The 15,578-nt window shown below is 41.4% G+C and overlaps 2 protein-coding genes across 2 annotated transcripts in view; one reads left to right on the top strand and one right to left on the bottom strand.

Moving 5' to 3' along the window:
• Window positions 1-1,457: 1,457 nt before the first annotated feature.
• LOC106993670 (uncharacterized) lies at window positions 1,458-14,579 on the bottom strand. Its single transcript, XM_077968387.1, has 5 exons — window positions 14,481-14,579; window positions 14,165-14,274; window positions 6,431-6,488; window positions 3,892-3,946; window positions 1,458-2,522 (listed from the first exon to the last, which is right to left on the bottom strand). The coding sequence occupies exons 1-5, from the start codon at window positions 14,547-14,549 to the stop codon at window positions 2,491-2,493; spliced, it is 324 nt and encodes a 107-aa protein (XP_077824513.1). The 5' UTR covers window positions 14,550-14,579; the 3' UTR covers window positions 1,458-2,490.
• A 400-nt stretch (window positions 14,580-14,979) lies between these two features.
• The window catches only part of PLPPR1 (phospholipid phosphatase related 1), a 291,652-nt gene continuing 291,053 nt past the window's right edge, over window positions 14,980-15,578 (top strand). The window contains 1 exon segment of the mRNA NM_001266056.1: window positions 14,980-15,152. The gene's annotated coding sequence lies outside the window, so the exon portion shown is untranslated.

The following is a 15,578-nucleotide window of genomic DNA, read 5'->3' as shown; positions in this document are numbered from 1 at the left end:
GACATTTATACATATTGCCCATTTTATGATAGCTCATCTATATACCAATCACTCAAATGGACTAACCCTTAAGACTGATAGAGGGTATGAGGAAATGCACATGGAAATCGACAAGTGAACAGGCTGACACATTCAGAACTGCAAACACACAGCTTCCATCTACTCAACTGGAGCCATGTTTACAGATCAGAGCTCAGATACACATAAGACTCCTTTGGAAAATGTCATTAAGCATTTGTTTCTCCGTTCCTAAAAAGATCCTGTTTAGGCAGTGGTAAAGGGAAATTAACTATAATAAAAATGGTGATAGCCTCATTTTTCAGCTGAATTTCCCACGATGGAAAGGGCTTAATTATCAGCAAGAAGCTCTGCTACCCAGGAGCTTTCCTCCTGTCCAATGTGACATTACTGACTCTACACCCACAGCCCAGTGGAAAATTATAATAAGCAAAGCTGGGGGAGGCAGCAATGTAACTAAATTCTGCAAACCAATCCTCTCGAGTTGATTCCCTCACCCTTTCCTCTTTAGCAATATGCAAAACCATGAAACCAACCCACCACAGATGATATTTGTGAGGTCTATCACTCTGTGAGTTGGGTGCTATGAAATGTGTGTTACAGGAAAAGTCTATGTTTGAATAGGGCATAACGTCTTTAATAATAACAATAATAATGGAATATACTATTTGCCAAACGGTATGCTAGGTGTCAAACATAGAATCTCATTGAATCCTTTAAACTACCTTACAAAGAGTGCATTATTTTAATCATGATAAGCTAGGTGATTTGCAGTTAAGTCTATGTTTCCTAGCACAATGCTCTTTCCATTCACCTACAGGGCTCTCCTATTGAGTTTGTTGCATGGTTTTACCTGTGTGACGCTGTCCGTGAGATCTAGTCTGGTGTGTGTGTGTGTGTGTGTGTGTGTGTGTGTGTGTGTGTTTGGTGTCTTCTATGCTGTTTAAGCTGCATAGGAAAGCCTTGACCCCCTCATTTGCCATACTGCCCCTGCTTCACAAGATGTTGTGCCCTACCACATCACAGCTCTCTTCCTAAGGATCCTGATGCACTTCATGGTTTTCTTGTGACTACAGCATAATCCAGTCATCCACAGGCCTTAAGATGTGCCACTGTGTGGACTATGACCCTCATGAAAACAAGACATCTCTGAAGAATGTCAGAGAAACTCTACACCAGAAGATGCACACTGGCTGACCATGATTTAAATCTTGCTTGTAGATGTATTTTCTTGACTAACACAGGGGTTCTTTGTCTGCCTTTCGGGAAACAAAAACATTCAACTTTTACAAAAAAATCAGAGATTTCACGTAAAAGCTGACTTGCACCTTTTCTTGAAAAACCAAGTGTCTTAATTTAATTTAATAATTGTCTTAATTTAATACTTAATTTAATACTTAATTTAGGAGAGCTAAATAATTAAACATGAGGCCAAAGTACATAAGAAAGCGGCAGTCTTTTATTGCAAATATGCACACACTCTCAGGCGAGGTTCTCCGGTCCTCAGGTATGGGGCCAGGGAAGTCACCACGGGACTCTCCGATGAGGTTCTCGGTTCCACAAGTAGGAGGGGCCGAAGACGTCACCCCGGCTCCTGCCCGCAGGGGACTTTTATGCATTGGTACTGGAAGGGGGAGGGCAGTGGGTGGGATAAGGGCGTGATAGGGGCGTCTCCATAGGCGTGGCCGGGTAAGTTTCGATCTCTTCGGATTGACGTCACCTGGCGCATGCTCGGTTGATCTGCATCTTCCCGGGTACAGACTGCATTTTCCCGTGCACGGGAAAGTTGGTGAGGAAGAACCCGGAAGCAACATGGATTGTGCCTTCTTGTTCACCTTCCTCCATCTTGTCCTTTCTCCTTCACCCAAACACCAAGAACTGGTAACACTGTGTCCTTTTTCTGCATGACAATTGTGAGTATCTTCCTTTAAAAGGGCATACACTCTGGTCTACTGCAGGACCTTTCTCTCATAAGTCTGTATTTGCATCTATACCTAGCATTCCTCGATGATTCTCATTGCCCACTGGGCAGGCATTGTGAGTTTGCTGATTCCTGCTTCGCTTGAATCATGACTCCCATCATCTGAAGCACTGTTAGCAAGGCATCTGTTGACAGTCAATTAGCCAAGACTGCCCTTTTCTGTTCTCAGTGGGTGGTGAAGCCATGTGTGGCTTCTTCTTTTTTTTTTTTTTGGTACCTTTGGCAATGTTGAGTACTTCCATTACCCACAACTAGCAAAACCCTCTTCCACTTAATAGTCAAGAGAATGCAGCTAACCACTCCCTGGAGCTTCTTCACCCCCAAACTTCCTTAGGGTGTATATGGAGGAGCTTTGTGGAACTGTGAGAATCTCTAAAGATACCCAGGAAGTGTGATTCCTGCTTCAGAACCTTGAGGGTACCTTTTTCACTGAAATGAAGACTCACTTCCTATTTATTTTTCCTACCCAGTTGCAAATCATCTGGTAAATGTCAATTCTTTCTCCCAAACTGAGGAGAATGACCTGTAATGGAGAGAGTAAGGAAATATCAATGTATCCTTCAACATTTCAATGCTGTGTTTAGTGATAGCTCCCTTGCATTTCAATTCAACCCATATTCATCAAGCGCCTTCTATATGTAAAGGACTATGCCCTGCAGAGTGACTTTGGATCACACCCCTTGTTTGTAAAGCACTTTGATATACATTATTTTACATAATCCATATATTAATCCAATGAGATGGGTCTTCATTATGTCCCTTTTACAGATAACAGTCCCTAGGCTGAGAAGGATCTTATCCAACATCATTGTGAGAAATAAATAAACAGCAAAACCAAGGTTTGAACTCAAGGTTTGGGGCTGTATTTCAACACAGTACCTAGAGCTTTAATATTATCTTGGACCATATTAGTTTAGAGGAAATGGTCTCATTGACAGAAGAAAAAAAAAATTGTCTAGCTTCTTCCAGTTTTCTATGGTATATGAGGTAGAAGCACAAGTATTGATGAAAAGATCCTCTCTTCTACCAGCTATATTCTGTTCTTTAATTTTTGATTTGGGTTTAATTTATTTAATTTTCTATTTTCTAGTTCTGGCTGCTGGTAAGAGGACACTACTAATCTAGAAAAGGGAGCCTCAACATTTTAACTGCCACTGCAGCACACCATTATTAGCACAGATCCTAATATTTGGGAGAAAATAAATACACTGAGCTAGCATTGCAGGTAACATGGAAGTCTCACTGCCCTCAATATTGCTGACACTCATTACCATGGGCATGCAGCGGCACAGTAGCTGCTAGGTATCCCTGCCAGTCATGGACAGTGTAGGGACACTGGTACCACTGATTGCCAAAGCAGGGCTGTGCTCCCTGCTGCTCTGTATACACCCATGATGTGCTACTCTTTGGGAGTGGGCACAGAGATAAAGGGATTTGGTTTGGTGCAAGTGGTGATGGGAAACTCCACAGCCAGGAGTTCTTCTTTATTAGACCTACAAGAGGCAAGAAACAGTGGTGACAGTCCTCCTGCTCCTCTATGTCCTGGCCAGTACAATTCACATTCACTTAGAATCAGGCACTCCTGTGGACTAGCAGAAGACAGCAGTAACATTTTTCCTGAAATGAAGTATCTCCTAGGAGTCAGGCATTTACTGTCTTATTTTATGCTCTAATTCTAATAGGGAAGCACAGCTATTTATACGCCATTAATTTATTCATTTAACAAACATAAGTGAAGTACTTATTGTATACCAGGTAAGAGACATAATTCCTATTTTCAATTTGTTCACAGGCTATAAAAGGAGTCACATATTGTCTTAGTCTGTTTGTGCTGCTATAACAAAATACTTGAAACTGAATAATTTGTAAAGTACAGAAATTTATTTTCTCACCATTCTGGAGGCTGGGAAATCCAAGATCAAGGTGCTGGCATCTGGTGAGAATTTTCTTGTTGGGTCCCACATGGTGAAGGCAGAAGGGCAAAAAGGGGAGGAATGTTATATTCTCAAATGGTGGGAGGGCAGAGGAGAATGAACCCACTCTCAAGCCCTTTTATAAGATCCTTAATCTTATCCATGAGGGCTCCATTTTCATGACTTACTAAAGGCCATACCTCTTAATATTATCACAATGGTTATGAAAAGTTTCACTGTGAATTTTGGTGGGGATGAAAATAGTCAAACCACAGCCATGTATAAATATATAGTTACAATACAGTATGAGGGGTTCTAGGATACAGGTAAACTCAGAGGGTTGTGAGTACACTGAGTAGGGGTACTTCATTTCCCCTCTATGTTTGGGGATTCAGAAACATTTTCTGAATGAGGGTATATCTGAGCTGACACTTGAAGGTCAGAAAAGACTTAAGCAGACATGATGGGGTAAGTCACAGCAGCATGCAAGAGGTGCCGATAGAAGAAAACTTGGCACATTTGGAATGGCTTGGAGGTGACAAGATTTGGGTGGGTTGTGAATGGTGAAGTTTGGGGCAGATATATATCCTTGGTCAAGATCATGAAGGACCCTGAGCATCAGGCTGGGAAAACCCTTGAAAAGTTAAGCCAGGGAGTGACATGATCACATTTTAGATCCCTTCTAGATGCAGAATAAAAGATGAACCTGGTGAGGAGGACAAAGCAAGAACAGTCCTCTTTCTCTGGAAAGTTGACGCTTACGAACTGGACAACTTTAGGAGGTGTGGGGAAGGACAGAATACCAACAAAGCCAATCACATCAGTCTGGCAAGCAGAGGGGTGACAGCTGTTTCAGGCATTCTCCCTGACAACCCCTGTGGTGCAGGAGTCCCTGGGATGAGAGGCAACTTCAGCCTGCCTGAGTGCCAAGGGATACCTTACCAACCATGCAAAGCTGTGATTTGGCACGTGTACCCACCAGGCCTGGAAGGAGCAATGCCACTGTCAACTTCAGAAGCCTAGAAAAACTGACAGTAAAGAGAACTCAGACCAGCCTTAGCTGGATATTGACAGCAGCAGTGGTTATAGAGTAGGGCTGGGCCTGAGGCCAAATGAGTTGGCAGGGTCTCCCTGGCCTCTGCCTTGCCCCACTCAGCTCCATCTGTCTAATGGTGGGTGTCAGCCTTGAGGAGTGCCAGCCACCGATTCTGGCAATTCAGGAAAGGAGAAGAGGACACATAAGATATATGCTCATAAGTGAAAAACTGCCTAAAATGTCCTGGACTAGAAACCAGGCACAGTGTGGTCATAAGGATCCTTTACACACTGTCCTCATCCTTTGCCTGCTTTCCCTTTTGTTTACCATTTTTATTCTTAAAGAGATGGCTAAATGAATGTGTCAATAAAGACATTTTCAATGGGGCCAGAGAAAGAAAATCTAATTCAAAATGCCTTAAGCAAAAAACGAATTAACTGTTCAAGTAACTGAAAAGTCCAGTGATATTTTAGGGCATAGTAGGATGAGGGATTCAAAATTGTGTTAAGGTTTCTCTTCTGTCATTCCCAGCCTTACAGCATTTTAACTGCTTAGCATCCTAGTATAAAAGAGGCTTTTCTTCCATGGGAACAAAAGTTCTGAATTTTAATCTAATTTTCCCGTTTTGGAAAATGACTAGAGCAATGGGAAACTCTGGTTAAGTAGGTTGGAATTCTATGCACATGCTTACAGTGGGGAGAGGTCTTTCAATCCTACTCAAAACAAATGGATTAGTTGTTGGAGAACGGCACTTTCTTAGAGGAAATACGGATACCATTACTGGCCAAAAGGGGAAAACTACAAACCAAAACAACAGACACTTAACTTTATTGAATCTTTGGCTTCCCAAGCTATGTGGACTAAAGGTGATTAATTACGATGAAGGTTATCTGTTGATAATGATAGTATAATTGGTAATTAATGATGATTAATTATCATTGATATTTTATGAAGAGATTTGTATAGTTTGGTATATTGTTGAATAATTTTCCTGAGACAGTTTTCCTAGTTAGAAGAGTGGTTTAGACACTTTGCTAAGTTAATGTATCATTTACCATTAAAGTGCTGTGGAATTATCCAAGGGCTAGGAGCCATGGTCTTAAAACATTTCAGTTAAATGACTTAAAATCATATATCTATATCAAAGTTAGGTGGTTCACATAAAATATTCATGTGACTATAGTATATTATTCAAGCAACACCTTAAGATTGTTTTTAGCTAAGTCCCCGAGGCTCTTCCTTTATACCTTTCATGAAATTGCTATTTTACCAAATACATTTGTAAATTGAAAATAACATAAATCCACAAAGTTAGAATATTAGGCATGATTTGTTCAGAGTACTATCTGGAGGTCCTGACCTCAATTTCATTGATTACATTAGCACAAACAATACCTATTTGTTAAATAAAAGAAGGATGAATGAATGACTATCATAGTCTAATTCCTATAGGAAAGTTAAAAAATATATAGAGAGAGGTACCAAAATCCATTGGTAGATTCTTATCACTCCAGCTTGGGATGATACTTGAGATGTTAGCCTTGAGAAAAGAAAGAAAAAAATCATGAAACATTTTGAAAAAAGAATCGTCTTGTCATGGTGACAAAATATGATAACTGGTTATAAAAAGAGGACAAAGATGACCTCAAGTTTTTAAGATGACTTTTGGATGGGAAACATGAATGATGCTGCTGCTGATAGCTTCTGTTTACTGAATGTCAATTTCTTGCCAGACATCTTTTGTGTTATCTTATTTCTCATGATTTAGTAAGATAAATTACTTTCCATATTTTATATATGAGAAAAGAGGCTTAGAGTATCTTGCCTATGGGCATGTAGCTAAAACATTCCCTGACAGAGCTGGAATTCAACTCAATGTCAGCCTAATATCCTGTTTTTACTAGATTATGGGTATCATTAATATAATTCTTTTTGAGAGGGAAAACTTGCTGGGAGGGAGTAATTGAAGGAGTGAATTACATTTATTTTCCTAATTTTAAAAATTGTGGTAAAATATACACAACATAAAATTTACCATTTTAACCATTTTTAAGTGCAACCATCACCATCATCCATCTTAAGAACATTTTTCATCTTCCAAAACTGAAACTCTACCCATAAGTAATAACTCCTTACTCCCTGCTACCTGCAGCCTCTGGTAACCACCATTCTACTTTCTGTTTATACGAATTTGGTTATTCTAGGTACCTTTCATAGGTAGAATCATACGGTATTTGTACTTTTGTGACTGTCTTAATTCTCATAGTCTTCAAGGTTTATAGCATGCATCAGATTCTCCTTCTGTTTAAAGGTTGAATAATATTCCATTGTATGTATATGTATATGCTGCATTTTATTTATCCATTCATCTGTCAATGGACACTTGGATTTCTTTTACATTTTGGCTATTATGAATAATGCTGCATGCATATGGGTTTCCAAATGTCTGTCCAAGTCCCTGCTTTCATTTTTAGGGATATATACCCAAAAAATGGAATTACTGGAACTTATAGTAATTCTATGTTTAATTCTTTGAAAAATGATCATAGTGACTGCACCATTTTATATTCCCACCATTGGACCAAGGGTCCCAGTTTCTACAAATCCTCGTCAGCACTTATTTCCTGTTTTTTTACAAATAAAAGCTATCCTAATGGGAATGAAGTGGTATTTCATTGTGGTTTTGATTTACTTAGTGATGTTGAACATTTTTTCATGGTGAAAAATTGACCATTCATATATCTTCTCTGGAGAAATGTCTATTCAACTCCTTTGCCTATTTTTAAATTGGGTTGGTTTTTTTTTCCTGTTGTTGAGTTGTAGTTCTTTATATAGTCCGGATATTAATACCTTATCAGACATATGATATATATGGTTTGCAAGTATTTCCTCCCATTCTATGGGTTGCCTTTTTACTCTGTTGATAGTGTCCTTTGAAGTTTTAAATTTTGATGTAGTCTAATTTATCTATTTCTTCTTTTGTTGCCTGCACTTTTGGTGTCATATCTAAGAAATCATTGCCAAATCCAATGTCATGAAGCTTTTCCACTAAGAGTTTTGTAGTTTTTGCTCCTGTGTTTAGGTTTTTGATCCATCTTGAGTTAATCTGTGTATATGGCATAAGTGTCCAACTTCATTATTGTGCCTGTTGGCCACAACATTTGCTGAAAAAACTGTCTTTTCCCCATTGAATGGTCTTGGCAACTTTGTCAAAAATAATTTTGACCATATCTGTGAGGGTTTATTTCTGGGTCCTCTATCCCAATAGTCTGTATGTCTGTTTTTAGGCTGCTACTACCCTATTTTGTTTAGCTTTGTAGTAAGTTTCGAAATCAGGGAGTTTGAGACCTCCAATTTTTTTTTTTTCTAAATTGTCTCTTTGTCTAATTGTCAAATTATTTGGGTTCCCAAAAATAACCTTGAGATTTCATATGAATTTTAAAATGGATTTTTCTATTTCTGCAAAAAAGATGTTGGAATTTTGATAGAGATTGCATTGAATTTGTAACTCAGAGTGAAATTTGAGTGAAATTTTTAGATAAGCTGAATTTCATAACTTGGGCTGAATGTGGAAAAATGCTCAGACAGCAGCTCAACTTGTGTGAATTCAACTCAGAAGTGTTGCTCCTATACTAGGTCCTGTATAAGAATGTATTTGTTTTATTGAGGTTGAGTTTATCTTTAGAGGCAGTTTTCCTAAAGCACTAGTTATAATTAGAATGTATTTACCTGCCCCATTTTAATAGGAGTATCATGGTCACACTATTGTTTTTATATTCCCTTAAAATATTCCTCTTGCTGAACTTTTAGGGCTACAAAAGTTGGTTTTAGGTTAAAAATAGTATAGCTGCCCTTGCTTCAACTGTTCCATGTGGAAAACACAGCCAATTGCCTTACAAAAAGGAAAAAAAATAATTTTCTGAATACATTCTTAAGATAGTGTGAAAACCACACTTGCTGATGAAGAGCCCCTAAACCGACAACAGACTAAGATTTCCTGCACCAATTTCATGGTTCTTATTATTTTCCTACAGGCAGAACAGAAAGCAAGATTCAAGTTCCTTCTACTCAACACATTGCTGATGCCGAGATGAAGTGTGGAAAATGAAGAATTAGACTCAGGGTTGGCAATCTATACCTTGTTGGCCAAATCCAGTCCACCACCGGTTTTTTTTTTTTTTTTTTTTTTTTTTAATACATTGGAACACAGCCATTCTCATTCTTTTATTCATTGTCTGTGGCTGTAGAGTAGAGTAGTTGTGACAGAGACCATATGGCCCACAAAGCCTAAAATGTATACAATCTGGTCCTTTGCAGAATAAGTTTATTGACCCCTGGACTAGACTATTAAAAAGTGATGATTGAGGGCTGGGTGTGGTGGCTCACCCCTGCAATCCCAGTTCTTTGGGAGGCTGAGGCAAGTGGATAGCTTGAGGCCAGGAGTTCAAGGCCAGCCTGGCCAACATGGCGAATCCCTGTCTCTACTAAAAATACAAAAATTAGCCTGGTGTGGTGGTGCATGCCTATAATCCAAGCCTTCCTCTGGAGGCTGAGGCACAAGAACCCAGGAAGGGGAGGTTGCAGTGAGCTGAGATCCTTCCACTGCACTCCAGCCTGAGTGACACAGCAAGGCTCTGTCTCAAAAAAAAAAAAAAAAAAAGAAGGATGATTGAGTAATTTAGTTCAGCTCTCTCATTTTAAAGATGATAAAAATAAAGACATATGTCATGCTATTTATCAACTATTGGGAGTGAATGGTTCCATGTTGGCAGAATGGAACAGACTGAGAAAAAGAGATAGATGGGCTTTTGCAAACCTACCTTTCCTGGATTAGGGCAGAGTCTACAGAAGGGAAAAGCTAATAGTAGAATATCTACAAAATGTAAAGTCCAAGAGAGGTTGAATCACAATTCTCATGATTGCCAGTGAGGCTTCCGAGAGGGATAACTGGGATAGCACCATGAGGTGGAATCAAACAGTGGTGGAATCAATGATAGGTATCTGGGTCCTACTTGTACAGACATGAAAAACTAGGTGGGAGCTCCAGCAACACATGTGCATAGATCCTGGGGGCTGGGCCATATGAGGCATTAACCCAGGTTATAAACCATGGTATATGGAAATCACAGCATATGAAATAGCAACAAGCATTAGGTCCAAGGTGGGTGAGATGAGTTCATAAATAACAAAGAGATTCTTGAGATCTGTATCAGTCAGGGTCCCAGCAAGAAACATAAATCACCCTAAAATTAAGATAAAATTAAGATAATCTGAGGAGAGTACCAGGGTTGGTCTGTATGATTGAAAAAATGTGGCAGAAGTGATGGCCTGTTACTTCTGAGATTAGGCTATAAAAGACTGCAGCTTCTATTTTGGGATCTCTCTCTCTTTCTCTCTCTGATGATCATTCTTAATAAACTCTTTTATTAGGTGCATGAATGAATGAAAGATAAAAGATAAACAGGATGTCAATCCCCTGGTCCTCTCATCCTCCTTTCCCTGTCTTAGAGTAGTTTTGATCAGAGATGAGACTGTTCATAGTTAAGCCTTCCTCTGCCCCACAAACTCCTCATCACCCAAATTCCCATCCATGAAAACAGAACCAGCTTCTTACTAGACCCTTTCATTCAAGACAGCTATAATAGAAATCCTGGGGGTAAAGTTCTGGGGGTGGTCCTTTTTGCTTTTTGGATTTTCTTGATGACAAAAAAGAGTTCTAACCATGATTGGCCCAAATATTTCGTCCTACTTGGGGCAAAGTTTAATACATTAGAACATTATTCTGGTGGATTAGTTTGGCCAGCATGAATCTATCCTTTGAATAATAGTACACTCTGAGCCAAAACTAATTCGCTTTCTAAACCAGAAAAATTAGAATGGGCTTAATATATATGTTTCCATGGGGATAAAAACTATCTACAGAAGCCTGATTTGCTTTTCTCATCTCAACTCCCATTTATAGATAATCACACACAAAACAGTGTCTACTGACTTCATCATCTATAAGGAATGCCAAGTATCATGGTACTTGGTAGTCTATTTCAAAGTCAACGTGTTACCAACATAAATTCATTTTTGGCAATGTATTCAGTCATTTACCCCTTAAACATTTACTGAACAGATACATCTTTCTTATTTTCACAAGGCACTAGGAGCATAAAAAAGAAATAATCTCTGCTCTTGAATGGCTTACATCCAACCTAGGGGAGACAAGTCAGACATACAAAAAGAACTTGATGTTAAGAGTTACAGTAAGAATATATGCAAAGGGCTATAGGGATAATCTTGTAATAGTTTTTGATAGTTCCAGAAATACTTTGATTCTTGGAATAAGAAATCACTAGTTTAGCCCTTATACTAATGACCTGACATTTTTATTGAACCAGAAAAGATTACTATATATAAGAAATTTCTACAGGAAGAAAACATTCTATATTTATTTGTCTTATTAGGGTGATTTTTGAAAAGAACCAAAATTATAGGTAGGATACAATTCAAATGGAAATGGTGTGTTTCCTCTTTCTTAGAAAATATTCAGAGCAGAATCTTTGCACATACTGTATCATGACAGAGTTATATTACTTCACCTATATATAACCTAATACAGTTTTCATATAGTTTTCTTATAAAACTATATGTAGACATATAGAAAACTATAAGAAAATACAGTTTTCTAAGAATCCAGACGCCTCAATAGCTTCCATAACTCTGGAGAATTTAATGTTCAGTCATTTCATCTATTACTTGTTTTTATTAATTATAGAATTTTTTGGATATTATGTTTTGAATAGCTAGTTCTATTGAAAATTTAATAGCTAGTTTTCTTTAAAAATATGTAATTTCATATACATCCAGGCAACAATGCTGGGTTATTTTGCTGATATAGGAAGTAAGGCCATTAGGTATGTTGCTTGGTTGGTAGAAGGAAGTACAAAGTTTAGGGATTATTCTTTAAGTAGAGCAGATGAGTACTAAGTCTGAAATCTGTGATAAAGGAGCACTAAAAATACTGGCAACCACTGAAATTCTTACCATTAATTTGTCTCAAAACCATCTGCAGATGTGTGCATATTAATTGACTTTGGGCATTCGTTTACCTAGGAGGAGTAACACATATGACAGCTAAAATTAGAAGGCAGGCCAAAAAAAAAAAAAGTGAAAATAGAAAGCTTGGTGTTCCAATGTAGGTTGGGTGTTACAGCAAAAGACCCTGCCAGGCAGGAGTCCTTAATCACTGTGAGCCGTGAGTGGCAAAAAGTGCTTGAGGCATATTACTGAAAGACAAAGCTATCTCACACTTACGCCTAGATTTGAGGGTGGAAGGGTGAGAGTTGGAGTTATTCCCCATTCACACTGCCACACGTCTTTAGAGCATGCTTTTCATTACATGGATTTGAATACATCAGTGATCAGGGTGATGAGTGAGGGAGCGATGGAGGAAGCCAGAAGGAAAACCTGGAAGGCTTTTGGCTTTTATCTGTTTTGCTTGTTTAAGCTAAGGAAAAAAGATCTTGGCCTTTTTTTAAAAAATAAATAAACTATCACAATAATGAAAATATTAATAACCAAAATAAGAGCTACAAGTTTTGGAGAGCTTGTTATGCAGCAGGCACTATGTTAAGTGCTTTATGTACATCATCTCACTTAATGTCCGTGTTTTCCCTACTGTCCCCAAACAGTAAAAATCTCTTCCAGAACTGCTCATTCACCATCTCCTAGCAGACACACCATAAGAGATTTCACTTTATTTGCAATTCTGCATTTAAATATTCTCCTTCACCCTTGACCTTGTTGGGTGCTACTTTCTGCTTTGAGATGGTGAACAGGTCCCTCTGCTTAGAGATGGCCCCTCTCACCCAAGGCCAGGCTCAGATAGAGTGGGCTTCTTGGCCAGGCAACCCTGTATACTTATCACTGTAGGAAGAAGTGTCTCCTACTGAGTGAACTGTAAACCCCAGCCCCTCTTAGTTCATGAATTCAAAGCTATCACTCACCTTGTGCTTATGCACCAGGGCAAAGAGAATGGCTATTTTGCCTCAAGGAAGCAATTGGTCCCACCAATACTAACACCTTGCAATTCTAGTAAACACTGTTTACTGTTCTGAGGGGAATGTGACAACAAGGCAGATCTATCTTGGATACCTTCCAAGAAGCCCAGCACCAAAGGGAAGTCCTGATATAAACAGGCATGGAAGGAGGAGCTCCAAATACCCTACATGATTCACTATAGAGGCTTTGCTGCTCTTCAGGAGAACCTGATCTCCCCTACCTGGTGGATGGAGACACACTCTCACTTGTCCTTTAAGCAAAGAGATGCTGCAGTTCTACTCCTTTCAAGAATCTACTGAGAAAAGAAACCTGCCGCTACACCCAGGGCACTTTATCTTTTTAAGAACTCCCCTTTTTCTTTCCTTTCTCTAAGTCTGTTCTCCTGAACTTTGTTTTTGTTGGTGGTATTTAGACATGCTGTTTTTTCCCCTCCGGGTGTGCTCTAGGATTTGATCTAATTGTCCTGCTGTTCGAGTGTCACTTGGCATTATTATTGGGAAGATGAATGGGAAGTGGGTCAGAGTTCAGCAAGAAGGCATCTGCTCGCTTCCACTGTATAGTGGAAATGCTTAGAGGTGATCTTTAATGAAAGCTTGGAAAAGATTTGCACAAGGCAGGCTGCCCTCTATTCCTCCAAAGCAGAGGGGACCAAAGGTGATCCTTTTCTGGAGGGACAGAAAATGAATAAAAAGGAGGTAGAAATCTCTTTACAGGGAGTTTCCTGCTTAGGATGTCTTTTCTTCTGTAGGAGAGAAAATGGGGCGTGGTGTGTGGGGAGACAGAGCGATTAAACAGGGAAGATATTGAAAATAAAAGCTCTTGAATGGATCCTAACCATTCTGTTTTGGTCGTAGAACAATCTCATCCAAGAAGTTTCCACTCCTCTTGCAAGGACTCACCTGCCATCTCCCCTGGCCTCAGGTTACTGTGTCATCGCAGGCTCAGGTTCTCTTACTGGACTCTTTTTGAGTTGACAGTTCTTCCACTTTACCAAGTAGCCAAGAGACCTCACAAAGACCTACAATTGCGTTGGCATTCTAGGCAAGGGGACAATGAACCCATTGTTCTTTTTTTTTTTTTTTTTTCTCCTTCTTGAATAGGGCAAATATCTCTTCCATTTAACCCTGTCACCAAAGGAGGCTGAGTATGGAGTCCTCAGAGACTCACCTTCCTTCCACTCCTCCTTTGTTGTTTGGAAGAGTTATCGCTATCCCACTCCTCGCCCTCACCCCATTGAAGCTGTTGTGGGACCCGACTGGACGTTGCTTTTTCTTGCTCTTAAAGGAGTGGAAGTTGGGAGGGGAAGAAAGAAGCACACATCAGGAAACTCATTTTAGTTGGGGGCGACCTGCAGCCTGTGGTTCCTCCTGGACCTCTGCGGAGACGCATCTCGGTTGCCCGCAGAGTAGACGCAAGAGAATGGCCCACAGGAACGCCCGCACCAGCACTAAAACCACACCGGGAGAGGACAGCCCCACGTTACCCAGGACTCAAGGCAGAAGCGGTCTCCAAGGATGGGTGGGGATCCCACCACTGGCTTCCAGCGCTGCATGCGCCGCGGAGTCCCCGAGCGGGTCGCACCTTTGCGGCGGGGTTTCCCCGCTGCCTTCTGGGAACCCCGCGGAGCGACTACGGCTGGACGCAATCTGGCTGGCTCGCCTCTACCCCGAGCTCACTCTCTCTGCTCTGCCTGGGCTCTGGAGCCAGAACTGAGTCTCTCTTGAGCATGCGCAGCCCGGCACCCTCCCCTCCTTTCCCCTCCTCCGCCCCCTCCGCGCCAGCCTTTTGCTCTTTCCTTTCATTAAACAAACAGGAGATCCGGAAACCTGGACCCTGTGCAGGCTGCAGCGCCAGGAGGAGGCAGCGGAGGAGGCAGAGCGCGGGATGGGCGCCCAGCGGGATCTGTGATCCCGCGCACCTCCGCCCCACGGGCGCGCGCACACACACGGACACACACATACACACACTCGCGCACACACTCACACAAATACACACTCGTACACGCCCGCGCCGCGCGCTCGCCGGCTGGCTCTTCCACGCAGGCAGAATGCAGCAGCGCCGGGAGAGCGTGTCTCGGGCCGCCGCCTGAATGCACCTCGCTCCCGGGAGCCGGACGGCCCAGTAGGGCTCACTGGAGGACGTTCCGCTGCGGGAGGTGAGTGCGGCGCCCGCAGCCAGGCCTCTGGGGAAGTCGCTGTGCCGGGGCAGTGGGGCAGCGCGGGGCAGTCTGGACCCGGCGGCTGGACCCGGCGGCGCAGGTGTCCCATGCCTTGCTTGTGGGTGTCGAGGTGCAGATGAAGGTGGCGCCGGGGCAGTGCAGAGGAGAGGACGAACCCAGGGAGGGTCGCCTCCTGCGAGGTGTCAGATTGACCCAGCAGAAAGCTACCACCTCCCTGCTCGTAAACTTTCCTTCTATGTCATCTGGGAAACGTGGAGACAAAGGGGGCGTGGAGGCTCCCTCCGTCCCGTTCCACCCTCCTGACTGCATTCCGGGCTGCAACGCAAGCCTGCACGCATTGGGTGGGTGTGCAGGCGGGGGCGCCCTGCAGGTAGCTGATGTCAAGTCCTCCCACCCGGGCGG

Source organism: Macaca mulatta, chromosome 15, assembly GCF_049350105.2.
Source record: "Macaca mulatta isolate MMU2019108-1 chromosome 15, T2T-MMU8v2.0, whole genome shotgun sequence".
Taxonomy (NCBI): domain Eukaryota; kingdom Metazoa; phylum Chordata; class Mammalia; order Primates; family Cercopithecidae; genus Macaca; species Macaca mulatta.
Note: the sequence above shows the minus strand (reverse complement) of the source record. Positions and strands in the feature narration are given on the sequence as shown.

Bases quoted from the DNA above. Each gene is read 5' to 3' on its own strand.
- LOC106993670 (XM_077968387.1), bottom strand. From the start codon at position 14,549: ATGCAGCGCTGGAAGCCAGTGGTGGGATCCCCACCCATCCTTGGAGAC. The intron at 3,947-6,430 runs GTACCTCTCTCT...GGACCCAACAAG, and splicing joins GAATCTACCAATGGATTTTG to AAAATTCTCACCAGATGCCA. The intron at 2,523-3,891 runs GTGAGAAAATAA...TCTCCATTACAG, and splicing joins ATTTCCCAGCCTCCAGAATG to GTCATTCTCCTCAGTTTGGG.